We start from the raw sequence: 27,345 nt of genomic DNA, 5'->3' as shown, positions 1-27,345 counted from the left end.
TTTAAAACAAGTATGTTCTTCCCATTTGAAGTTTCCATGATGGTTGATGAGAAAGATTTTTTGACAATTTCAGGATAAAATAAGTTACTAAAAGCAAGAAATGTCATTTACAATATGGTGTTACTAGACAAAGCAGATGTCAGGAAAACTCATGTCAATCTCAACTGTCAAGAACAGTAAAGTATGGCTACAACAATGCAAAGATTACTGAACAAAACTGAAAATTTCAAACAGCATTACACACACGAGTATTGGGGGTAGGGGAGGGGGCGGGAGAGAAAGGTGTGAAGGACCTACTGTTATAAAAGGTATTTATGCCTACTAGGACCAATGAACCATACGATCTTGTCAGTGGATGTTTTCTTAATCATACTTTCAAGATTAAAATCTAGTCAAAAGCTAATTTATATTTCATTATACTTTATTTGCATAAGGCCATGAGAAAAGCAGACAGAATACTGAAAGCTAACCTTAACTTGAACTTCTGCAAGAAAAAAAGCTTCTTGGAGATGGCAGCAAAAAAAGTACATCAAATAATACAGTCAATAAAATTTTGCCAGAATTCCTACAACAAAAAATACATTTTTTACAGCATTACTGCACATTTATAGACATGTATAAACACAATTCATCTCTATTAAATTTTGCTTCTATGTACATTTGATGCTCTACTTCAGTGACGAGACATAAAAATATATGCAAATTTAAGAATAAAAAATGCTCTCAACACACCAATATATTCTGACTGAAAGACTAGATAATTCAATGAAGTAAGATTTGTACCCTTCTAACTGGAAGTCACAGGTTAAACTTCAAAATGGTGCCTTCTTGTCACCAGATTAAAACAGAAAGATTGCACAAAAATTTATTTCAAAATAAACTTGTATGTATTTTTAACGTTGAAAAAAACAAATAAAGTGAACATACATGAATGTGTGGATGTGGAAATGCATACAGGTACACAAAATACTGAAGTACATGTCACAAAGATGAGAAGATGCTTTTTGACAATTTGAAGACAAAACAAGCTAGTTTATCAGGACAACATTAACTTTTCTGATGTTTGTGTGTTTGCAAGCGTTATAATTCAAGCAGAAAAATCTTGGAAACTAGCCACACATTAAAAAATATAGAAGGAAAAATGTAGTCTACAGTCTGAAGCTACTAGATGAAGCAGATGCCTGAAAACACCATGGTACCAACACAGTACCAACAACTAACATTATCACATTTTGTACTTGAAAAGTTCATTGGCCACATTTATAGTATTACACCTGGTGATTGCCTGATCAAGTCTTTGGGACTGGTGTTCATGTACCCAGATCACCACAACCACAGAGGCCACATAAGTGCTGAGCCAACCACTGCCCCTGTCAAGAGTCCTGCACCATAGTCATAGCCACGGTATGGGTAGTCATCAACATACACCACCTGCGTAGGAGGGCCAGAATTGATCACTGTTGTGCCATTTGGGGTTTGCACCACTGCAAAAATAGGTTCATCATCATCATCATCACAGTTGTGTTCATCATTGCCAACATTTTCTCAAAGATGATAATCATTTCAGTAAATGCTGTCTCAGCTACTACCTACAACTTCCAGCAATAAAGTGGTATTAATACATCATAAACATCATTTTGCCATAATTTGTAAGTTTAGTCCTTGCTGCTCCTCGAGGAGCATACGGCCACAACACCTCGCCAGTGGACCTGGTTTTGGGCAGCCCTCTTCAGTTAGGCCCATGTGGTTTCAACGTCCTTTGCCTCGCTTTCTACTGTTCTTTTCCAAGTCTGCTTTGGTCTCCCAACTCTCCTCTTCCCCTGAGGATTCCAGCCAAGTACCTGCTTGGCAATGGAGTCAGCTGCTTTGTACAGGGTGTGTCCTATTCATCCCCATTTGCGCTTTTTGATGTCTTGGCTAGTGACATTCTGGTGGTTCTTTTCCACTGGCTGATCTTGGAGATCTTTTCAGGCCATCTTATTCCCAGAATATGGTATAGGCATAGGTTGGTAAAGGTCTGTAGCTTATTGTAGATGGTGTTTGTCACTCTCCAAGTTTTAGAACCATTATTTGTAACCAGACTATAGAATCTTGATATATCAATTGTGCGTGAGCAATGTCATTTGCACATATTCTAAACAAACATTCATCAAAAGCCTCAATGTTGATTATATTCAAACAGGTCAACAAATCTTAATTTTTAAAAAGAGCAAGGATCTATTTGAAGATTTTCAATACTTTTTTTTTCAGGCATTTTCAAGCTTACCATGAGCTGTAGGTGGTCTTGCAATGACCTGTCCTGGATATCCAGAATATCCATATGGGTAACCATATTCATACCGGATGGGCACCGTTCGAGTATATGGTGGCATCATGTTCACTGGTGCCTGCATTGTTCGGGCTTCTTCTAGTGATATCTGCCACGCCCTGTAGACATAAACTCTTTACATTATAAATGATATCCCAAAACCCAACAAGACCTCAGTGTAGTCACCTGTGCACAACAAATAAATAAATGTTTTGAAACTTTACTATAGCAAAGAGCATAACAGCAGTAACTATAATTTTGACTCAACATTACATAAATATTAAGCATATGCCTATAATTGTGGAGTTACACATAATTCTTCCCCCCTCCTCTTTTGATACTTAAAATGCATTTATACAATAAGGGGCACTTTATTTGATTATTTCACAAAAATTAATTACTTAAGTGCTTTTCTGACTCACCCTCTGAAGTTAGGGGTGGGAGAGAGATTATGTGTATGTAGAAATGCATTTACATTAAAATTGCAACAAAAGAACTTCAAGCATTTTTAAAAATAGTCATCAAGCATATCATTTGTGAAAGTGAATGCACTGTTATACATTTTTTAATAAAAAGCTTTGTCTATCCACATACACAAGAATGCACATGTAGATGCAGTTATGCATGCACTCATAAATATATAGTGACTAACTTCATGTCATCGTAGCTCTCAGCACACAATAGAAGGTTGCTCCCATCATGCATCTTCAGCTCCAGCATGCATGCCTTTGCACTGCTGATGCCGTCAGGTGGTGTCACAGGTGATATCTTTACATAAAATATTAGTGGTGACTTTTCCTTGCCACTGTAGTAGTTGTGAAGACTAATTTACTGCTGTTATATACAAGCGCATGTAGCATATATACATATATATACAAGCAATATGCAAGCAAAATGTTTATAAATCAAACAAATGGGGCTCTGAGAACTGCATGAGCAAAACAAAAGGCACATATTTCACTTCTTTCAGTGCATGGACTCGGCTGTAGATAAAAGAAACCCTTACCCCTTTTTAAACAATTTTGCCCCGAATCCAGTAACTTTGATTATCAACCTAAGAGACAGCCATTCTATTTTGATGATAAGGACTAACCATTTAATGCGTATCCTGTATACAGAGAGTGAGCCAAACAAAGTATAACAGACATGCAAAAGGGAGACAAACCACCACATTAGCTTCATACTCCATGTTTATCTTCTTCCCTCTCTCTCTCTCTGACCTTTCCCTTAACCCTCACATTTTAAAGCGTTGGGTGCTTAGCAGAGATATATTTTTAACAGTTGAGGGTTCAAGGTGGTGGAGGAATGGGAAAATCGGACCTTTACACCAAACCAGCCACTAAGGCTGAAGGTGGTGACAGCTGCTAACTGTTGCACATAACAACATAGATTGGTTGGGAAATTAACATGAGAAAAAGGGATGGGTAAAAACAGGGTGGGCACGCATGCACGTCTGTGCATTGCATGTGTGTACCTTTCCATAATCACCTATATACATATATGTATTTTATATAAAGATATATATATACTATGAAAAAATAAAGATACCGCACATTTGCTTGCTTACCTCATCTCCTGTTTTGATGCATTTGCAAACAGAGCGTATCACAAAGACCTCCTCAGCACGGGGACTCTCTGGTGACTCGAAATAGCGGAGTACCCCATCTCGGTACAGCACAAACCAGTTTTTCTTCCATCTGCGCAGCACTGAACCTGAACATGATTATTATAACTACTATAGCAATTCATTACCTCAAAAATCATTACGCATTCTTTTATAGTAAATATTTACTATATTTTAATATTTCTTATCAAATGTTTAACAACAGACATTATAAATAATAGAAAATGTGATGCAGATATGAAGTTTCCGGTTGAAACACTTACTCTGACGATACAGCCAGCCTGCTTTAGCAATGTCCAGACTTGCACTCATGTTGAATGAATAACAGCGACTCTAGCTTGCTTCTGATCTGTTATTGACAAACAGTCAAATGTAATGAGCGAAACAAATGCACATAAATATGACCTTTTTCACCTTTAGCACATAAAGACAAGAAAAGCCTAAAAGTTGTGAATGTTCCTTAATCTAGTACATTGTTATAGGACAATTTATGATATTCATATGCAGGTAAGCAAATGTTAATCTCTACTTATGCCTTTGCTATAAAATGTAAATAAATACTTGCTTAAGTTCAACACACAAATGCAAGTAGAAGCACATTTCACATCTATATAGATATATATGAGGTCTGTCTGAAAAGTAACAGGACTGTGGTCACAAACAACTTACTTCAATTCCAAACAACAAACTACATTTTTTCCCATTCAAAGCAATCCCCCTCAAGTCTAATGCACTTCTCCATCATTCTCTGACATGCTTCTATGCACTACTAAAAGGATTCTTCTAGGATGCCCCTCATTATGGCCCTCTTGATGGCTTCCAAGCCTTCAAAACAGAAAAACATCACATTGAGAAAGACCATGGGAATAGTGAGACTGTTCCAGTATAGCAAAGTTCTTCTCAGCCAGGAACTGCTAGATGCTCAGGGCATTGTGAGTAGATGCACTGTCATGGTGAAGCAGTCACAATTTGTCCTACCACAACTCTTGTCCAGCAAAGCATAAAAGCATGGCAGAAAAAGATGGAAATGTGCACTAGACATGTAGCGGATTACTTGGAAGAGGTTGTTGTCTGGAATTGAAAAAAAATGTTTGTGACCCAGTGCCATTACTTTTCAGAGAGACCTTTATATATATATATACAAACACACATGCACATGTATGTATACACGGCACACAATATCTTGCTTTCTCTTTGTATGGCTCATATTTATAAGGCATACTGTTCTGCAGTGATGTAGCCATTGCCTCTGGCTGTTAGCATTGTCCTGTCACTCTTTGCATATATATTGGTATAACATTTATCTCATTAATAACATTACTGTATTTTTACTGCTTACTCCAAAAATTAGCAAAATCTAAATGTACTTCTTGACAATGTAACACATAGTATTGATAGTCACTACAATATTACACTGGAAGATTTTCTCTGGTGGAATTATTGTGCTTTTCGTATGTGTGAGTGTTATATGTTGTTTGTAGCTTGTTAAGCTAACCATTTACATAAAATGCATTTGTGCTCGGCCAAATGCTTTAAATCACATTTTATTCCTTTCCAGATAGGGATGATTTTTTTTCTTTACCTTAACTATTTGCCACCGCAGGGCTTTCAGGTCTGTCTGGTACTGTTTAGTTTAATGAGACAGATACATTATGCACATAGTTTTGGTCCAAATGTTTTGTTTCCGAAAGATTTTGGGAGTAATCTAATTCGATCTTGCTTGATATAAATTTTACTGTCAAGATCACAGGTGATTATATGTGTATCATACTATGTAAACGTTACTTAAATCACGCAGCACTACTAAATAGCACTCAATACTAGATGATACTCATATCACATTGTGCGACTTACTACAATATTGCGAGAATCGTCTGCGTCAAGGCCACTGGGGTAGGGTTGTAATCAAAGAAAAACAAGTTGAAGTGAGAAACAAATAAATCAATGGAATAAATGTGGCATCAAAAACTACAACTCTAATAATCGTAGTAAATGCTTAACAGCTTTGACAGAAAGCTGTGAAAGTTGTTACCTTAAGGAGTAGCGTTCGCTAGAAAATTCTCTTGCGTTGTTTACTTCCTCGTAGAGCTTGGCGGAACTCTGGTCATATGACCGTGATGTCTTGGCTAGCCTACCTTTGCGTTTGATCACGTGGTAGTGTCGGTGTTATGTAGGGACCTAACCCGAGCCGTGTGATTGGCCACTTGCTCACGTGACTTAATCTCCACCCCACATGGCTTTGTACACAAACATCGCCTTAATTGTTCCATGGACGTGTGTTTACCTTCGTGATTGTTCTAGATTAAAGGTCAAAGTCGGTTATTTTGATGAGCGTTTATTGCGCTTCAGTAAAGATGAAATTGCTCATTCGCTGGGGTGTAGCTTCGTATGAAACACTCAGGCTAATTCTCATGCTGTTTAGATTGTTGTAGTTAACGATAAACAGCGATGTTTTAATGTCAGTCGATTGTTTTCAAGCTGTTTCCATATCCACTATATTAATTCGCATACATACGGATACGCAAGCGATTTTGTTGGATCGCAGTCGTTCTTCGTAATTAAACATGAACATTTAAATTTTAGTCATTGAATGCAGAAATACAAAGATTGTACTTTTACAATGCAACATGAGCAACCAGTTATTGTTCTTCACCTGCTAATCCTTGTACTTCACAGTTTTTGATAACTCTGTGTTGTTAAATAACATCCCAATCTTCGCAGGAAATATTAATTAGCAATATGTACCTCAACATTTAAGAGTTTCTCTCCACCCAAACCTTCCTCCCGAAAAAAGTTTTCAAGTTCTAGGATGGTCAATTGTGACTTGTTCTGATGAACAATGCGACAGTTAATGGCTGCCATGAGCTATTTTGTTTTTGAATCTTTTCAAAAGAAACAGCTGTTCTGGTAGTTTATATTCAAGTATTCCTACTCTTCTTGCAGAACTTGCAACATTATGATAAACTCTTTAAACAGAGACTCACAAAATAAATAACTGCTGCCTTAAGTTTTATTTACATGTTTTGTGGTGACCACTGGCTCTGTCTACACAGAATATAGGGTACTCTATGTAAGTTATGAACATAATTTCTTAGCAATAAAAATGGAAATATTTTTTAAACTGATTAATTATTTTAAAGCATACACTAATCTCAGCCCAAATTTGCAAAGCCAACAGTTCATTTAGATAAGTCATACATAAATGGTTTCTGCATACAAAATCTACGTCTGGACATAACACTAATGAGATGTACATACTTTAAAATGGACAACTTAAAAAATAAACTAGCTTGTAAACTTAAAATGTCAGGATAGGAAAAAGACAATTCTAAAAATTCTTTGTATTTTTTTATCAAACATTAAGCATAGTCATGAACAAGTTCAGGCAACTTGCAGTTCCATGCAAACAACTACATAATCATTCCATATTTGGTGCATATCTTGTGGTGTAGTCTCTTAACAAACAAGTCCATTCATGCTTTTAGCATTCTTTATTTCAGTGTCATGTTGTGTTTTCTATTATTTTGGGCATTTTTTTTTTTTTTGCATGGTATTTGATAGTAACTAGTGTTTTTTTCTTTTAGCAATGTAAGCATTATGCTGAAAACCATCTGAATGGTAACATGCACAGAAGAAACAATGCAGTGGTACCTCGACATACGAGTTTAATTCGTTCCGTAACCTTGCTCGTATGTCAAATTGCTCGTATCTCAAAGCAATTTTCCCCATTGAAATTCATTGAAATGCCATTAATCCGTTCCAGCTCCCAAAATACCACCTCAGTTGTTTTTGTTAAGTGTTTTTGAATAAGAAAAAGTGTATTTACAAGAAGAAACATTTATTTATGAATAACAAATACATATTCTATAAAAACATTAAATTCTTCGTTTGTGGAAGTGTGTGGGTTCTGCTTCAGCAAATCACCGTAAATCGCTCGTGCCTTCTCACACATGGTGCTTAAGGTTCCTCCTTATAGCTGCTTCTCTGTCACCCACACAGTCAATAGTTTCTCCATCTTTTTCATGGAGAGAAGTCCGGAGCTTAGAAATTATTGTAACGCCCCTAGCTGGCGTTGTACCCTTTATCAACTCCTGTTTAAGCACAGTTCACATCATTGATGTGCTACACCCGTACATCCTCGCCAAGTCAATTACTCGCACACCTTGCTCATGCTTTTCTACGATTTCGCGCTTTAATTCAATAGACATCATCTTCTTCTTCGGACCCATGGTTACAAAAATAAATGTGATAATGTTTTGTAAATGTACAAAAAGCACAAAAAACGCGAACCCAACTTATCAAAAATGCTTCGAAAACGAGGGAAACAAGCACACAGACTGAGGTCTAGTCTGAGGTGGGAGAAACTGTTAGACGCTGCACACGACACCAATATCCGCCCCGCATGTTGGGGTCGTGTGCAGCGGTGTAGTGTGCGATTCCTCGTATCTCAAATCTTGCTCTTATCTCGAAGCAAAATATCGCTCGCTCGGCGGCTCGTATCTCAAAACACTCGTATGTCAGGGCACTCGTATGTCGAGGTACCACTGTATAAAGATTTATAAGAGTTCCATGCTATGTCCTGACCTGATATTATTTTCCACTTTCACTGGTTACTGCTTATTTTCGTGCCACAAACTGTTATATGCGGAGTCTTCACATCGAGCAGATGACAACCTAAAGCCATGTGGGCTGGAGATTAAGTCACGAGTGACTAATCACATGGCTCATTGGCCCATAATTTTTAGAAAATTTCCAGATTTTTTAAAGAATTTCTTTAAACACTGACTTTTCCGGGGACTGAAATGCTGTAACTTTCCACATTTTTCCTTACCTATACTAACTCTTATATGTTATATAATACAGTATGGCTGGGTAATTTATTTTACTGCTACTTCCCCTGTCTGTTTTGATTGCACAAGTCCAGCACATATCAGTTGACAAAGAGTTTATTCATTTTTTTCTTTTAAACTGGCACAGCAGTAGGCATGTGAAATGATACCCAAGGTGTGGCGATGCTGTGAAAACAACGCACAGCTTTCTTGTATCGTCCCTCTTTCATGGCGATGACTGATGATCAAACCTGGCTTCTTTCAGCAATGTTTGTACATCATGGGGAGGCAAGTCAAAATTACTGCCGTCATCAAATAGCTTCATCTTGGGTGCTGGACTTCTCTGGTTTCTAAACACAGGAAAACACTTTTTCTCACTTACTATTGTGAACACAAAGTTTATACAATCTTCAAATATCATACCACGTGCAGCAGCACACCAATACACTTTTATTTACTGTCAGTGTGCAACAGCACACCAGTGCACTTTTATTTACTGTCAGCTGTGCAACAGCACACCAGTGTACTTTTATTTACTGTCAGCTGAGAAGAAGAGTCAGTTATGATATTCAGGTACAAATTTGATGTTCATAACTACTATAAAAGTGTACACAATTATTTTGTACTATGTAGCAGGTAAGTCAACGGTCAGCATTCAAAGCAAACGAGACCGAGACATAACATAATCTGCCAGACTCTATGTACCAGGACATAATTACACATCACAACATGTACTGATGTGAGTGTACTCAACGCCTGGAAATAATGTGAAACAGCTGACAATTTACTCCCATTAAAGTAGAAACGCTGGTCATTTCATGTGCTATGTAAACAGTAACAGTATGTTGCCACTCACACACATCAAGTCGACTCAACATAGGAAATGGTTCCAATAGAAAGCTGCCCTGTTTTCCAGACCTGCAAGCTGGGTAGAAGAGCCACACAGTCCATGGTCTCTTTCTGTTAGGCTCTTCACCTGTTGGAAGCAGAAAACAGATTCTGCAGTAGCCTGACCATGTTAAAGCAGAGACACCAGCAGGTATGTGAACGTAAAATGTTATTTTTATTGTGTAGCAGGAATATCAAAGATCAGAGTTTAAAGTAAAGAAAGACCTTCACCAATGAAACATATGCTGGAGTAGATCGTCCAGGACATAATTACACATCAAATCACTGATGTGAGCATACTCAAAGCCTGAAAAGAACTTAATTAGGACTATTTATTGAAAAGGGCACCACTACATTCTGTAGGCCACAACTGTCTTGCCATTACTCTCTTCATGTCTCAACATTTCCTGAAGGCACTGTGTCTCACCATTTGACCCCTAGGCACTTTGTGCTATCGTTGCTCTTTTTAGGCACCATATGTATCTTATGTATCACTAACTTTTCTTGGGGACATAGAAATCACAGTCTCAAAAACTAATTTTCCAAGTCAGCTAATGTCATGTAAATAAGTTTTAGCATACATTTAGAGATTTAGAGATCTAGGCATAAAAATAAGTCAAATGTTTGTACAAGGTCAGCATTTTAGGAGTTAAGGTGGTGTAGCACAAGAGATATAACACATCAGTTGAGTGTTTTAAGGACATCCAACTTTAAAACTGGAAGAAAATCATCCCTGATTTACTGACTCAAAGTAGATTCAAACTCACAAAGTTTTTCTCTCTCCACATTTCATGTATAAATTACTGAGACTTTAAACATCCCTCTCCAAGAACAATGTTGTTACCCCTAAGCATGTTTGCTAGCAGTAACAATCTGAAACTACTTTTTTAAACATTAAAGACAATCATAATATAAGCAGCATTTTATCTTCTAAATATGGCTTCTTGTTTATTACATCAGAATGCTCTTTCAAGAACAAGTACATTCTACACTTCCTTTTAATGTAATTTAACAAACAAAACTGCTTTCCCTTCTGTTTTCACGGTTCCACCAGATTCACAAATATCAAGTTCATTATCACTAATGTCAATAGAAAATTATAGACTCTGTTAAATATATTCAATACATACAGTGCTCTGTATATGCCTATTTCAATAAATTTTAGAAGACATTCTATGCTAGAAGTGAATCCATAATAATATGCACCAGAAATGTAGCCTTCAATCATTAGAAGCATGATGTATTTTTTTTAAAAAGTCTTCTAACCTTTTGTACGCTTCTACAGCACTCTCTTTGTTGCCAAGTACGTGCTTCTTCAATTTGCCCAAGGAGTTGGTAGACCTGACGTGGCACCGAGCCCCATAATAATGACACTGATCATGGTCTTAAAGCATACACCAGTAATGTAAGCTTGTTTGAGCCTCAAATACTAATGATAGTGATAATAATCTTAAAGCACACGGCAGTAATATAAGGGAACAACTTGTATGAGCCTCAGATTTTTTCATGGCTCATCAAACATAACCTACATTTATTTTTTTTATTGTAATATGCAAGCCAGAAGCATTTCATTCAATAATCAAAGTTCTAAAAAATTATCTTAGAAACCTATCCAAAAGATTCATATGGCTGCTAGTGTTTTGTGAAAATTGAATATTAGTAGGAAAGGAGTTTCTTATGTTTGTAAGGCAATGTCTAGTAGCAAAAATCTTACCCTCAATACTTTGGTATGTCTTATTTATATTTTTGACAAGTTATTATTGATTTACCAAAACATTTGTGGTTATAAACACCACAAAAGCCATTAATGATTTCGTACCTGAATTAAAACACTTCATATTCTGACAAATGTAAAAACTCTGAATCTGTGTTTCTAAGGCCCAATTAAACTTTCACCCATATACTCCCGAAAAAACCCCATTAACAACATTTACTATAGATTCGAAGTGAAAAAAAATCGAACGTTTTTTTTTTTTTTTCTTATATCCAAGTACTTTCGAAACCAGTGACGATGAAACGATCGAGTTACATAAAACTTATAATTCCAAGTTTTATTACAAAGTGGTCTCATGCTAACAGCATAAAAATCTGTGCTGGTAATAATGTTTCACCTCTCTTTCATCCTTGATTTTTACCAAGGATACTTGACACGTGTCTGTCAGCATCTTGTTTTACTTCTAAACATTTTGAATAGTGTTGCGAACAAAGCTAACTATTCCATCGGAAGTTTGAACTGAGACGTTTAGTCCTGCTGGGAAGTTTGAGTACGTTACACCAGTAATGCTCTCATGTACTGCAAGTCAGTCTGGTGTCGTTATCATCACACGTTTCTTATTGTTAAATTTAATAACGAAATCTAGACAAAGAACTTGCGAAAAAAGCCATTTCACATATTAATATTACTTATTTTCATGCTATAATATGTCGCAACAGTAGTTCAAGCTATCAACTGTTATGACTAACGTGCACTGCAGTATGAGAGTTTATAATACTTCATATCTATAGTTCAGCTCGCGATGTTTTCTGCATCTCCTCTGATTTTCTTTTTAACTGAACATAGCTATGTTTTATAGCGTTTCATTGGGACAAACCTGCGTGGTCATCGATCAGCACGAAATTTGTTTAATTGTTTTAAAGATATACATTTCTTTCACGCACATTTCTTTCTGTGTGTCTGTGGATGCTATAGTCTGTGTGAGGGTGACGGATTAGTTCACAGACAGTATAACAGAAACTAATACTCAGTTATCACTGATGTACTATGACCGGAAACTGAATTAGTCATCAAAGTCTCGTGATAGCCAGATAGACCTCTTTGTATAGACCCTTGACACATACGTCTGTGACGTCCCCTCTGTCACCACAGCGTGGGGGTATCGGACACGTGACTTTGCGCAACACCACAGCCGAACGTTCAAAAGACCGGCCCTTACCAGCAAATAACAGTTCTGAAGGAATCAGTGGACCCAACAAGTCGTGATTTCTTGCTCTGAAAAATACTAAGACGCCATGGCTCAATATCCAGGTGCGTATGAGTTGCTGTTAATTTAAGCTATAGTCATATAGAAGTAGAATGACAATTAATGGGGAAAACAAAAAATATACTAGGCAAGATATGCTGTAGCGAGAAATCCTGACAAAACTTCGCAAGCCTACAAGCCAGCAAATGTTATCATATAAAAATACTTTTTAAAGTCAGTTTGATTATTCTGGTAATGTCTTGAGCGAATTACATTCTAACACAAGAAAATGCCGACATGTACCGCGCTCGGTATAGACTACCAAGAGATAGATTATTATTTCAAGTCCTTTAAAAAAAAAAAAGTTTTAATTGTCTGACTATACATATTTAAATATAAAGCGTTGTGAGAACATTCCAGAACAGCATAGTCAAGGTAGTTCGGGTTTCTTCCAACTGTTTATCATGCGACAGACAGAGATGATGATGATGCACGAGTCTTGAGCTGAAAAAAATGTATAGTTTTAAAAATAGCAGTATTTAATCGAATCAGAATTACACAGGGCCTCTGTCTGAGAAATATACTCGACATACGGCCATACGGGATGGGGAAGAGGGAGGATTTATGCCGCAGAGTATACTTGTGTAAACAACTGCGCGCATTATGGTTGTACATGCCTTTTATTATAATATGTCTGCTTCTCTATTAATCGATGCCCACGTTGTCACCCAATCTCATCAGATGGCAAAAGTAGCACTTGAATATTTCTTTTCATGTGCCCACCGTTTGTGAAATTGTATTGTACGTGCATGAGCATGAAACACTTAAAAGATCTTTCGGGCAAATGTCGAAGTTTGAAAAATAGGTGTAAAGATCATAGGAAACTGCAATGGCTTTGCAGAAAACTTTGGAACTTTGATTAACATGCAAAATTAAAACGTTTGCCAACACATTTGCCAATCCAGTGTATTGGACTTTAAGGGATTTTAGAGGCTGACCTTCGACACTTTACTCGTCTAACAACGACCTTTAGTGTCGACAGGCTGATCTGATGATTTTTATTGCCGACAGTCTGATCTCATGTTGCGGAATAAGAAAACAGTTTGTCGACCTTGCTCCGCGTGACAATACTGACTATCGTAGTTATGTCCGCCTTCGACTGGTGCGAAGTTCACAACAATATCTTTTTAGTCATCACGTAGGCTGCATGTGATGACTCTATAGGGAAGCTTATCAGGCTGGACACATTGACAACAATATTTTAATTCATTTCTTTTGATAAGTACACCGTGATATAGCCTTAGTTGTTGGCACGGCGTAAAACTAAAAAACAACCATGAATTTTGCTTGCAACGTGATGCTGTCATTCCTTATCTACAAACATACCCAACAGCATTTTTCTTCAAGCATCCGCTGCCTATTAAAAAAAATATATATATATTTTTTCAACAGATTTTACAACGAAGCCCGGTATAAGCTGTCAGCCTTCCTCCTACAGTTCAGTAGATCGCAAAAGTCAATATTTAAATATCGGTGCTCGTATTCTATTGCTTAATAAATTTCATAGATATAAGTATATGCGTGGAATCAATTTACAGTCTCAGCTTTTATGTGTGTGTGTAAGAGAGACTTTAAACACGGGTGACTTACTCGTGCTAGGAGCATGCTAATTCGCGGACAAACAGGAATAGAATAATGGAGACAATGAAGACAACCGTGACAAGGGGTCTCATTTTCCCTCTCACATAAATACTCTTTCTCTCTCAGAGAGTGGTAGAGGTAGAAGAAAATGTAAGAGAAAGAAAGCTGTTTAATGTTCTCGAAAATAATATTTATATTATACTCTTTGCCGGAAAAATAATTGTCGCGAATATAATTTGAAGATATGGCGGTCACCAACTGTTAATGCTACATAACTGAAGCTGCAAAACTGTGATGCTCTGTTATGTACATACTTGTATTCGAGGGACTTTTTCTCACATTTTTCTTGACATCCTGCAGGTGGAGGATACCCATCTTACCCGGGCTATCCCAGCTATCCACCACAACCACCCGCGGGAGCAGCAGCCTACCCACCCTACCCATCCTACCCATCCGCACCCCCACCCCATATGGTGTACCCCCCGCCACCTCCACAGCCCAGCACAACGTATGTTGTGACACCTCCTCACCATCACCATCACCATCCACACGGAAAGGTGAGTGACACCAGAGTTAGGTCAATGGCCGCCATGATGTTCTAGTCAGAGATATCAGTAGTATATTGTCCGTAAAAATACACAAAAATGTTGCAACAGAAAATATTGTTTCTCAGCAGACAAGCAGGCACTTGCACGTCCTTTATATCATGAATGTACATCAGAGCACCTCGTGAGATCTAGTTTAACACTGTGTCTTTGTGTTTGTGTTATTGTTTCTATTATATATATATACACGTGTCTGTCTGTCTATAGGTTGTTCTGAACGCGGGCCCTGAGACAATCGTCATCAAGGAAGGACACCACCCACACCACCACCCTCATGTCAGCAAGACAGTCATTCGCGACGGCAAAGACAAGATCGTCATCAAAGAGAAAGGTGACAAGGTCATCGTCAAAGAGGTAAGTTCAGAGGTCGTCCGGCTTTGAAAACGAGGTCTATGGTGCAACATTACTCAAAAGACTCTTAACGCTTATTCAATAATTGTGAAGTATTCTATGGGCCACCATTACACTGTCTTTCAGCAGCCGTGCTCAGAACAGCACCCATTGTACTCAGCTGAGCCAAAAAGCAGAAGTGAAGCTGTATCGTGACACGTGACATGTCCTGTAGTTCAGGATCTCTGACATCTCTGTTAATCCCAATCACGAGCCTCTCGTGTATAAAATTCTCAAACGCGTGTAGATATGTATCGATCAGTTGCGGAGGATCGAAATTTGGTGCACACATACATTTGACAGGGTATTATCGATTAGTTGTTGGGCGACAATCCTCCAGCTGGTTCCAATTATTTGTTTATGCCTTATTCCTCGGACCTACATTCACGAATGTGTTATTCATTATTTTTGTTATTTGGTCGCAGCTTTATAGTTGGGCAACCACTCCGATAATGTGTTGTAAGGCTGTGCTGTTGAGCAAAATGACTTTGTAAACTCACAAACTGTAATTTACTCTGTTTGCCTTCATTTAGTGTGATATACATCCTTCGCGATTGATTGATTAATTTATCGATTGATTGATTTATCGATCTTCTAGAAACACAAGCATGGCGGATGGTGGTGAAGTGGATCTGTCAAAGCCATGTCCACGTAGCGCCCACACAGACGTGAAGGCCTTCTTCGATGTTCAGCTGCGAAATCTTAATTCTGGCATTTGTCATGATTATTGTAGATACTATGTGAGAAAATTCTCTATGCTAGATATGTTGAACGCATGAATTATGTAAGCAGGTATGCCTGCGCACATCCTGTGCTTTCTCATATTAAAACAGAGTGTGTGTTTGTGTGGAGGGTGCGTGTGTGCGTGCGCAAGCGTACAAAACAAAGAGATGATTGGCCTCTTTTCTTCAAATTGTATGTCTGCTTTAATTAGCCGATGAGGAAAATTTATTGGGATATTTGTCTATATATTTGTGGGATATCTGTTTAAGTTTTTGGGATATGTTTTATATATTTTATAACAGGTTGAGCAACGAGTAAAATATTTATCTCTTGACACAGTCACATACATTTTCAATCATTCCATATATAAACCAACGTTTTTTGTATACCTTAACTAACTCTAGTGGACGTTTTGATGACTTGTTGAAAGAACTCGAATAAAAAGTCACGAAATTAAGAGTTGGCTTGCCTTTGTGTCAATGATTCAGGCCGAGTCAATGGGGAGAGAGAGAAGAGTAATTGAGGACGCTGAGTGGGTGGGGGTAGATAACGAGGATCATGGAAAGCAGGAGAAGGTTAGAGTACGGACAATTGAGCAGAAGTTGATAGTTTGACAGAAAAATACACACAGGTGTGGAATAGCCTCAAACTATGACGATGAAGAAATACGGAAGTTCTGTATAGAAACAGAAAACCTTACCAAGAAGACATCTATGTTTGACATCTTAATAGCCTTAATTACAACCATTCTGAATATCTGCACTACAGTAGTTCTCATCTCCTTCTGCGGCAGTGAGGCACGACCTATCTTCACCTGACACGCCAAGCAGCTTAATTATCTCCACAGGAGCTGCATCCTCGATCACTGACTGGAGGCATGCCAGTCCTCCCAGTCCACATACTATAGCTCCTGCTAACGGCCCAAGCACTATATATGGGCAGAGCACGTCGTCTGCATGCACGGCACTCTCCTACCAATAAATAAAAAACAAACATGTACGGAGATCCATGTCATACAGCAAGAGCGCAGCTGGATAATAGAGCGCTATAGATAGCACACAGGGCTGACCAAGGCCGGGTCCTCTTCACAGTCGTGGGCCCGGGTACACCAGACTCCCCCTGTCCTCCTCTCTCGTCAGGCTTGTGTCGATTCTGACAAATGGATTTTCCCTCACGATGAAATGTGACAAGTGATATATCACAAACTTGTATTACTGGACTGCTGGCAGACGATTTTTTCCCCAGTTAACTACTAAAACGAGGCAGGAGTGTACAAAGCTTCCGGTTTATTCACATTTCAGATTAACTACTAAAACTTCGCAAGAGGCTAAGCGTTGGTCTTGGCAGGCAGACAGCAATCCACCCATACACGTCTGTCTGGCAACGTGTCAGCTGGTTTGCGCAGGGTGTGTACTATCCAGCCCCATTTGCGCTTTATGATATCTTGGCTAGTGACATTCTTGTTGACCTTTACACAGTACCAAAACTACTCTAATTAAAGTGACCACCAACATATCATCTGCCATTAACAGTGGTGATATTTCTGCATTAACTCTACTGGACCTGTCTGCTTCATTCGACACCATCGACCACTCTCTGCTCCTTCATAGACTACACACCCGCACTAGCGTGGTTCAACTTCTATCTCCCTGACGCAGACTGTGTTTGTTGATGGTCAAATATCTCGCTCTGTTCCCCTTGTGGCATCCCTCACTCGTTATTTGTCCACCAAGTCACATCAAGGTGGGCGAAACCTCCATCAGGAATCAGGGATTTATTGTCACTGCAGACATGACTCTTGTAAAACAAGTAACAGCTGTAGGATATTAGTTCGTGATGACATGAACGAAGGATATAAGTTCGTGGTGATACATGTAGTAGTCTGTGGGAGCCTCTTTCTCTGACAGCAACCACTAGATATCCTCGCTGAACACGGTTCACATCTTTACTTGGACGGAGTTGTAGATGGTTTGAATTTGTTAGGATGTATCCCCACTTTGAAGTTTCCGCCTCAAATCCAGCGTGCTTCATATGGCATATCCTGGGTGGCAATGGAATTTACATTTAAAACCCATTTATAAGTGAAGCTGTCGAAATTACAATTTAAAAGAGGTAAGTAAACTACAGAATTGCAAGCGATTATCTCTGACGCCAAAAAGCAAAACAAAGCTTCCTTCCCTCTCCCTGGAGGCCAGTTCACGTTTTTAGTTTTTAATCAGTTGAATGACTTATTACAGCTTCTTCTTCATTCAATCATTGAAAAGAGACATTTAAGGACAAGTGAAAAAATAAAAAAAGAGAAAAGGATCTGACTTCCTACATCTGCTGCCTGTCTTATTACAGTCTCCTGTATAGTCCTTTATCACCATATAAGTCAGAGGTGGGGAACGTCCCGCGAAATCATATGGTCTGGCCCTGCCAAGGCAACCCCAGGCGAGACTCGAAATTAAATAAATCTAAACTTTTTTTCCTTGCAAAAGAAATTTATATGAAATGACACATAATAGTAACGTAAATTTTCAAATAATAAGCCAGCTGTGGTGGTGAAACAGTATAAGCCATCATATTAAAGGCGAGTTATTTAAATGTTCGACCAAATTACGATTTAAAAGAGAAATGACAAGCGATTATCTCTGGCTGACTTTTGAGTGATAATTTTGTATCGCTCGTAAAGGATTTTCTAAATATAAAAAATGGCCCTTGACAGAAAAAAGGTTCCCCACCCCTGATATAAAGAAGCATATAAATGTTGCCTCTTTTTACTGTCCTTTAGACCAAAAGTAAGGGTATTTTCTCATTTTCTCTGCAGAAAGATCAACATATTCTCCACTTTACCTTCTTTTTATAACTGAGAATGAGGAGCGGGATTTTTAAGTTATGAAACAATTTTGTTGTTTATGTGACTACACATGATACCTTTGGCCACATTTCTCCCAATTATGAAAACTTAGCTCTTTGGTTCAAATCTTTTCTTTTATAGATCATATAAGTCTGTGGTATAAATTTGTGTGTATATGTATAAATAAAATAATAATAAAGCATGATTTGTATAGCACATATTCACACTTCTCGGAACCATGCTTAGAATGAGACATGAACAACATATGCAAGTATATATATATAGAGAGAATGGTCACAGCACCGCTTTTGTAGGTAGGTAGGGGTTGGGGGGAGAGAAGGAAAGTTTAACAGAGGTAGTAGGTATGATCTGTTGGACAGAGGGGAGATGAGCTTATTGAACTTGGTTCCAAGCAGGTAAAGCTTATGGCATCACATGCCTTTGAGTTATACATATGTTTCAAATGTATTTTGAGTTTTATCAGTATTAACATGGGTGATATTTGAAGTCTAATAACTGGTGTTGTACTATGAAATATGTTGTGCTGTAACTCATGGTTTCTTCATGATTTCCTGTATAATTAATATTCTGTTGGCTTGAAAATAACATTATTAGTCTCAATATTTCAAATTTGCCAAGCATATTGTAGTCCTAAACTGACACAGTTCTAGACATATTCTGGTATGGTCGCATATTCTTCTTATGGTTCTATTCTCACTTTTTGTATTCTGAAACAAAATACTCAACATCATCTTACTTTTCTTTGGCTAGGCTGATTCATCTTAGATGCAGTGACCACTCTTGCTGCATACTAAATTCTTTTATGATTCCATTTACAATCTCATTTACTAGTCAGTTCTACTATCATTTTAGTTTGCGCTCATTGCTTATATCATGTAGATAAAGTTTATGCACCTGGTTTATTAAAGACAGTTCATTAATGGTACACACCTTCACATCCATCATTATTATAAACTGGTGTTTAAAAAAAAAACTCCAGCTTACTAAAATATCCCTATCACCCAGTTCATTACAGGCAGTTTATTAGCAGTACATAACTCCATGCCCAACTCCCCTGTGAACAATGGATCATACCCAAGCCTTGCTCCCATCTGTTCAATAGGATCAACTGACCTTCCATTACTGTGTGAGAAAGTTCTGCCTCTTAAAAAAAAATCATGCTTTTTATGTATAACACGTATGCTTTTTTGTCCAGTAGGAAATTAGTTACAGTATATCTCCAGCAACTACTAATGCTTATGAAGGAATTTGTGTCTACCTATGCAGTCCTGAGAGTTTTTGTATTTTGTGTATTTTTTTGATTCATTTAACTGTACTATGCATTTTTACTGCATTTCAACTTAAAATTTGTATATCTATATAAATTGCATATACATCTATGTGATTTTATGTTTTTAACTATGTATTACACTTGGATACTAAATTTTAAGCTATTATTTGCTAGGTACAAAAGCAACTTAATTGTGGAAATTGAAATGAGGGATAACAAGGAAAAAGTAAAAAGTAAAAGGTGATGGCCAGAAAATCAAATGTTATGACACTTGTAAGTTAAAGTGTGTACATCCAAAAATACATCAGAAGACATTTGTATTGCAAAGCATCTGAAATCTTCTGATTTGGAAATATAGCAATGTGATACTGTGTACACAAAACATAGAAGATTACAGGAGTCATTTTGAAATGGACTCATGATTTTGTGTATGTGTGTTTGGGGGAAGGGGAAGCATCCATTTGGATGCTGAGACAGAAGAGTTGGCATCATTCCACCCGCTTTCCCCTCACCCACATAAAAAAGGGTGGATAAATGAGTAATGGCAGCAGCAATTTCTTTTATCTTTCACTCCCCTTTAACACAATTTTCTTTACAGGAGAAAACTGTCCTCTGTTGCAAAGAAAGCCTTTTGTTTTCTGAATCCTTTGAACAAAGATATTGGGTATGACTGTGAGAACAGAAAATGCTGGGACTTCAGCAACAGAATAGTAACTAGCCTAAGATCACAAAAAAATTCCATGCTATATGCGATGGCTATAGAGCTGAATAGATGAGAGCAACTCTAGATGTAATATATTTCTCTCTGAATAGATGTATGCTGTAGACAGCATTTTATATATCGCATTATGCATTTCTAGCAATAATTTATCTATATATATGCATGTTTGTAGTTTGACTAAAAAGTAGATAGCTCCCATTTCTATCACATCTTTGGGCTGCTTTAGCTGTAGTGTGAAGTGTGCTTTTGAAGTGCTCATCTGTGTATGGTTTTCTAGTAGTGAATATGAACTTACCTGCAAATGTTGCTCAGTATCTGTGTCTGTGCCCGCACTTATACGCTAATTGATGAATTATGGCTTAGGATTTCCTCAGGTGTATGTGAATGTCAGTGATATTCATCTTCTGTTAACACAGCTGGATGAAAAAGCAGTTCTTCCATGACATCTGAACCTTTCAACCTTGAGTTTTGCTGAGCCACTGTGGCTGCTAATCAGCTGAAGTGATGTCAGTGATAGAAAGGTGTTTTGGCTTATTAAGGAGATATGCCAAATACCTGACCAAGAAGAATGGGTAATGCAGCACTTTACCTAACAGTTTGAACCGCATTTTGCTGCTTGAGATGTTTGCTGCAACGGAATCCCTTGGATACCCATTTTTTTTTCATAAAAAGAACTTCCCTTTAATGCTTTTAATGAATCCTTTCTTTTGAATGTAATTTTATATGCCCAAAAATGGTTCTGACATTGGAAAGTTTGAACTGACATTATTGATGCATCTTTTGAAAAGCATAGTCAAAAAATACTGTGCTTATTTGTAGGAATCACAAATTGAGGATGATAAGAATAATGACATAGATGATGTGATTTTGACAATACCTTTCCAGTCGTCAAGGCATTGGTCACTTTATATAATAATCCATAACTGCTAGAGGCCGAAAGCCATCAAATATGGAACCAATGAAGAATAAGTTATCATGAAGTAGTTGAGAAAATTCATACAGCGAGAGGCAGAACAAACACAATTCTCATTGTGAGTGCATTTGGCATTCTGTACGAAATCTAAACATCTATCAGAAGAACATGAAGCTTCTTTGGGCAGTAAACAAAGATGCATACAATCATAGCTGTGCTGTAACTAACAACACTGCCCATGCATTATTTTGTAACCTATACTGCCAAGTCATTCTTGGTTATCATTTGCGATGCATTTGCCAGATGGGCCTGTCACCAGTGCAGTGAAGGTTGGCTGTCCTGGTTTCAGCTCTCATCTCGGGCACACTTTTTTTATCTCTGTGTGTGGCATTTGTTTACGGGGCTGCCATGATATAGCCTTAGTTGCTGGCTCAGAGTAAACCAACAAATTTCCTCCCATCCCCGATCGTGGCCAGATCTAAAAGCATCTTTCCACAGATGCTACCACTAAAATTGTTATAGTCCTTGTCTTGACTTGCACTGACTACAGTCACTGTCTTCTTGCTGGCCTTCCTAACTCCACCATTCAATTCTCCAGTGTATTCATAACAAAACTGATCACAGGGCTTCATCTACTCCCAGTTTATAAACATATTCATTGTATGAAGTCAACATTCATTGTTATAAGTGTCTTAATGTCTGCTCACCAGTTACCTGCCCTATTTATTTCATGTCTACACTCTGCCTTGTTCTTCCCACTACTCTTCTGATACCCTCAGACTTTGTATTCCTGAGACCAGACGTCTTATATCAGGTCTACAATTCTTTTCTCTAGTCCTCACCCAGAATGAAGTACCACTTGCTGGAAACCTACTCTCACTTTCTTTGGAAAGTCTTACCTTTTTCTGCTCCCATAGTGCGTCTGTGTGCTTATGTATGTGTTCGTGAATTATGAAAATGCTATAAAAGTGTATACTTGTTTTGAACAAGAAAAATTTTGCAGAAAAAATAAGATTTCTCGTAATTTAGTTATCATTTTCACTTGGATAACTGTAGCCATGTAGTAGGCCTATTGTGGCATGTACAGCCTTGTTATTTTGTCAGCTGTCACTTCTGGTTATATTTGCTGTGTTTAGTTTGTCTTTTTTTAAAGGTTTGTTTTATTTGCTTTTGCATGAATGGATTGGTATCACTGTCTGCATAAATGCAGGAAACAATACTTATCTGTAATGTTAGCAGGTTAGATTTTTGAAGGATAGCAAAGTCATTTGTTTCAGTTTTAGAAGTTGTGGTTGATTTCACAATTTCTTTTCAGATAGCATTGAGTAGAGGTGTAAGGAAAATGTAAGCAGTGATGTACAAAATGCTATTGAAGTTATGGTTTCATCTTAACAAATGTACATTTTTTTTATATACATGCTGATTTCCATGTTGTCAGGAAATGATAACGTTTGCCAGTCCTTGTCAGACAGTTGTACCTGTATTTGTTCCTATGGGTATCTTTCTGTCTCTCCTTATGTCGGTGTCTGACTGTCTTTTAGATGCATTTTTATGCTGTTGATTGATGACTGTATTGTAATCAGAGCATTGCAGCACTCATATGTGTACTAAAACATATCACTTGCTTATGTGACAGGCGGGAAAAAAGGCGGGCACTGCCAGAAATGCAGGAGTATGTAGAAGATCGTCTTACAGAGCTTCATGAGGTTGCCGTTAAGAACAAGTTCCTTGACAAGTTCTTCGCCTTTGTCCTTGCATCTTTCCTCATTGTCATCTTGCCATACCTTCATATTGGTCTGTTTTTTTATGGCTTTTTAAGGGAAGGGGAGGAAGTGGGGTATAAAGTGGGTGAGAGTTATTTTCTTGACTGTCAAAATCTAATAATTTTATGTGTATGTTTGTGTGTGTGTGTGCCCATGTACTCATCCACACAAGTAATACAAATCATCATTATCTTCATGTATAAACAGGCGTGTTCTACATGAAAATATGGGTGCCTGACAAACCCAAGATTGATCGCTATGGATGCACCTGTTCCTGCTTTGACACAGTATTCAGAGGTGGTTTGTTATTCAAAGATAACAGCTTTAACTATAAAATTTATTTCTTAATTTTTTTTTGTGTTCTTTTATAATAACACATGTTCATTTTGAGTCTTATTTGTGTCTTTAATTCCTTGGGGAAGCAATATTATTTCACTTGAAAGCAAAGGGTAAAATGTGCTTGAAAACTGACTAATTTTTATTTAATTTTTTTAAATCCTGTGATGTGTTTATTGTAATGAGCTTTTATCTATTGGCATGTTAAAGTGAAATAATCAAATTAATTGAGCAGTTTATTCATGACTGTAAGTGTTTCCTTTTCCTGTTTATATGCAGGTCGTTATGAGAACCCAGGAATGGTGACGTACAAGCATGTGTATTTCAATGCGACCAGCTCCACATTCCAAATTTGGGTGTTCACAACTGTCTTCATTTTACTCTTCTATGAAAGTCTGCGTTACTTGGTTGGGCTTTTTCGCTCAGGAGTGCCAATCCGCCGAAGCATGCTTTTGCTCTATGTTGTAAACTTGTATCCACATTATTATTCATGGTGGTAAGTTTGTGTGTCTCTGTATATGTGCTTGTGCAAGCATAGAAATTGAAGTACCTCGTCCTTGAAATATAATTTAAAAAATGTTATTTTAAGCTCGCATCCTGCCACAAAAAGAATTTCTTGTTAAGATCAAAGACGTCATAATATTTTTTAAGAAATACCTGCTTATTTTACACAAGGTTTCTTTGTTTTGAAATAATCTTTCTAGTATAAGTATACTGTTGGGTTGGTACCAGTACTTTCAGAGATCTAGCCTAATTGATCATGATTTACTGTTTTATCATTTCAGGTCATTTTTTAGTTATTACAATGAGGAACTATACACCTATTTCACTCATCACTTTTTATTTACCATCACCGAAATGATCACCACAGCCATCGTCCTCAACCTTTGTAACCGTGATAACAGTTTGTCTTCATGGAAGGTGGCTACCATCATCAGTATCAACTTGGTGCACATCATTGTCAGTGGCTCTGACCAGTTCATTGCTCACGTGTTGCAAGGTGAAGGCCACTCCTTTCAGAACGTTCGTAACTTGGGGCTGATGATACCAGATCTGTTTCATGTTGTGGTGCCCTGCTACCTCTTATACAAACATGCCAGAGAGCACCGTCTGAATTGTCTTCAACTTTGTTACAAAGAAGAAGTTATTCTTATGATTTTCTTCATATCAGTTGGGACCATCCTGGGACGTCTTACGTAGACTTATTATAAATAGCACTGTCCGGTCTGTGTCAATGCAGTTTGTGTTCAAGCTCTGGCACAGTCCTGGCATGATATTATTGTATTGTGGATGGTGTTAACCAAGATACTAGTTACCATACTCTTTTTTTTTTTTTTTAACCTGTAGATATGGTGGTTGTAAAATAGTTTTATTCCAATTTCTTTAAGACAGAGTTTACAGTGCAGATTAAAGTGAAAGTGAAGACAATTCTATTAAGGAGAATGGTGAACTGTGAACTCCGTTTTCTTAGTCACACCATTATTGGATGTAGTTAAGCTGGTTGCCTGGTCTCCAGTTCTTTAGTACTCATCATGAAGTATGTACATCTTTCAGAAACTGATCTTCTGTTCCATTCCATACTTTGTTTTTTAGACAGATGTTTAATTCATTTTTATTATAATAGTAATAATAATAAATGCATAATTTGTATAGTTCATACACACATAAGGTGCATGTTCTTAGCAATTGAGACAAGAACAAGTCATAGACAACATATAAATGAACTGAAGGATGAACAACAGTACAGATATCTAATAAAATATAATAGCAAACACAAAAGGTAATCAGGTAACAAGAACTAAGAGTGTTGTGATTCAGCAGAGAAAGATGAGTAGAGAAGTAGCAATAAACAAAGAAGGGGTGGGGTGTGTGAGAAAAGGACTAGCATTATGTGGACTGTAATTATGAGTAATGCTCAAGGAAGTCAGTGGTGGATAGGTGATGGATATGTAAGGGGAGAGAGTTTCATTATTTCGCTACACAAACTCCTGTAAGCGTATGCTGTTCTGGTCACAGTAATAGTTAGGACATGGTCATCAGATGAAGAGCTGAGTTGTCTGGCTGGGATGTAGGGAAAAAGAAGTTCAGAGAAATAGGGCCGTAACCTGCAAAGAAATGAATGCACAGCAGTTTGTACTGGATGCGAGAATGGATGGGATTGTTGTTAATAAGCCAGTGACTCAGAGACTACAGTGTTGTTGCAATTTATTAGTAATGTCAAAGCCTTTGTAAGGTAAAATTGTTATTTTTTACCCTATTAAACTATACTATGGTTGTTTTCTAAAATATATTATTCCCTCTATTTTTTTGGTAAGGCCATGGCATATTTAAATATGATGATTTTGTAAGGATTTTATATGCATGACATGAGTGCAGAGATGTAATTGCCAAACTACAAGTACATTCCAGGCTGTAAGTTTAAGCATATTTTTGTTCATTTGTTGGACCAATAATTAAATTGCCTTTATGGAAAACTTTAAAGTTTGCAATATAAAAAAAAAATGTTCCACAAGTTTTGTAAAACTAAAATTCAAACATATCATTGTATATTATTTTGTACATCCTTTTGCATTTAATATAGCATTAAAATTGTGTCAACATGGTTTTGCTTTTGCAGAAGAACCACTCTTTGAAGAACGACTCATCATTGCTGATAATGTTTAAATTCACTTGGATGATTAGTGTGATTTTTTGATCAAATAACTTCTGACATTCCTGTGTAGTCTTTTGTATATAGCCAGATTTTTTTTCCCCAAACTATGATATGAAATTGGGAAGTATAAAACCATTTAAATTACTGAGATATAACTTTTAAAGGGATCACTGTTCCAATAAAATGATATGAGAATTTAGTTACGAGTTAAATCTCAGTCTTTTAAAGGTGTCTGTAGTGAATTTTTTCAAGTTGTGTTTAAAGTATGTGTGTGTATTTTCAACATTCTAATTAAGGTAAGCAAATCTGTTGCTGCTCCAGTTGCACCCTGGCACCGACATAGTAGCCGTATTTTTCCTAACAAGCATGAAATTGAAGCTTAAACACCTCTGTACATAACCAACTGAAAAGTATTCATTTGGAATGGATGGGGACATCAGCTGTGCCATAAATTATTTGAGTGGCATATTTCTTGAAAAGTTGTCTGCTGCATAAACTACAGCTTACGGTACACAGAGGCAGAAATTTTCATTTGTTAGGAGTTTCCATATAAACATGAATAATTCAAACAGTCACAACTACACATAAGCGTTCACTCAATCTTCCAGCGACGCTTCTCAGTCGCATCACAAAGTTCATTAGTGCTATTGCAGCAGGTAAGGACTTGGCTAGAGTACTCTTCTTGCAGTCTATGATAATGCCGACAGCCTCTAACTCCACAGCCCTACCAAGGACGTGTATAAGTGGATTGCTGTCTGTCTGTCAAGACCAACTCTTAGCCTCTTGCGAAGTTCTCCGCTGTTAGTCTCGGCGAGCCTAAACAAAGAATGTGACTAAACCGGAAGCTTTGTCGTCTAATAC

At 37.4% G+C, this 27,345-nt stretch overlaps 3 protein-coding genes and 1 long non-coding RNA gene across 7 annotated transcripts; 2 read left to right on the top strand and 2 right to left on the bottom strand.

The window, feature by feature from the left end:
• Nucleotides 1-589: 589 nt before the first annotated feature.
• Nucleotides 590-6,111, bottom strand: LOC112555803 (pleckstrin homology domain-containing family B member 2-like). 2 transcript variants are annotated; one of them, XM_025224324.1, is made up of 6 exons: nt 5,965-6,111; nt 4,196-4,281; nt 3,876-4,021; nt 2,961-3,076; nt 2,267-2,427; nt 590-1,484 (listed from the first exon to the last, which is right to left on the bottom strand). In XM_025224324.1, the coding sequence occupies exons 2-6, from the start codon at nt 4,242-4,244 to the stop codon at nt 1,324-1,326; spliced, it is 633 nt and encodes a 210-aa protein (XP_025080109.1). In that variant the 5' UTR covers nt 4,245-4,281; nt 5,965-6,111; the 3' UTR covers nt 590-1,323. The 2 variants fall into 2 exon arrangements, with proteins under 2 accessions (XP_025080109.1, XP_025080110.1); XM_025224325.1 differs by lacking the exon at nt 5,965-6,111 and adding an exon at nt 5,787-5,847.
• A 2,374-nt stretch (nt 6,112-8,485) lies between these two features.
• Nucleotides 8,486-12,132, bottom strand: LOC112555812. Of its 2 annotated transcripts, none has more exons than XR_003097535.1 (3): nt 11,761-12,132; nt 9,618-9,737; nt 8,486-9,111 (listed from the first exon to the last, which is right to left on the bottom strand). It is a non-coding gene; the product is annotated as an uncharacterized LOC112555812 (long non-coding RNA). The 2 variants fall into 2 exon arrangements; XR_003097534.1 differs by lacking the exon at nt 11,761-12,132 and adding an exon at nt 10,916-11,597.
• Nucleotides 12,133-12,481: 349 nt separating this feature from the next.
• On the top strand, nt 12,482-16,425 carry LOC112555808 (protein kreg-1-like). Its single transcript, XM_025224337.1, has 4 exons — nt 12,482-12,674; nt 14,611-14,807; nt 15,063-15,209; nt 15,844-16,425. Exons 1-4 carry the CDS (start codon nt 12,659-12,661, stop codon nt 15,868-15,870), a joined length of 387 nt encoding a protein of 128 aa, XP_025080122.1. The 5' UTR covers nt 12,482-12,658; the 3' UTR covers nt 15,871-16,425.
• Nucleotides 16,426-17,927: 1,502 nt separating this feature from the next.
• On the top strand, nt 17,928-26,683 carry LOC112555793. 2 transcript variants are annotated; one of them, XM_025224309.1, is made up of 6 exons: nt 17,928-18,080; nt 21,236-21,391; nt 23,369-23,526; nt 23,703-23,792; nt 24,111-24,327; nt 24,617-26,683. In XM_025224309.1, exons 2-6 carry the CDS (start codon nt 21,324-21,326, stop codon nt 25,029-25,031), a joined length of 948 nt encoding a protein of 315 aa, XP_025080094.1. In that variant the 5' UTR covers nt 17,928-18,080; nt 21,236-21,323; the 3' UTR covers nt 25,032-26,683. The 2 variants fall into 2 exon arrangements, with proteins under 2 accessions (XP_025080094.1, XP_025080095.1); XM_025224310.1 differs by lacking the exon at nt 21,236-21,391 and having other exon boundaries at nt 17,929-18,080.
• The last annotated feature ends 662 nt before the right edge of the window (nt 26,684-27,345 follow it).

The sequence above is a fragment of the Pomacea canaliculata genome, linkage group LG14, assembly GCF_003073045.1.
Source record: "Pomacea canaliculata isolate SZHN2017 linkage group LG14, ASM307304v1, whole genome shotgun sequence".
Taxonomy (NCBI): domain Eukaryota; kingdom Metazoa; phylum Mollusca; class Gastropoda; order Architaenioglossa; family Ampullariidae; genus Pomacea; species Pomacea canaliculata.
The sequence above is the reverse complement of the archived record's forward strand: the minus strand, read 5'-3'. Positions and strand labels throughout refer to the sequence as shown.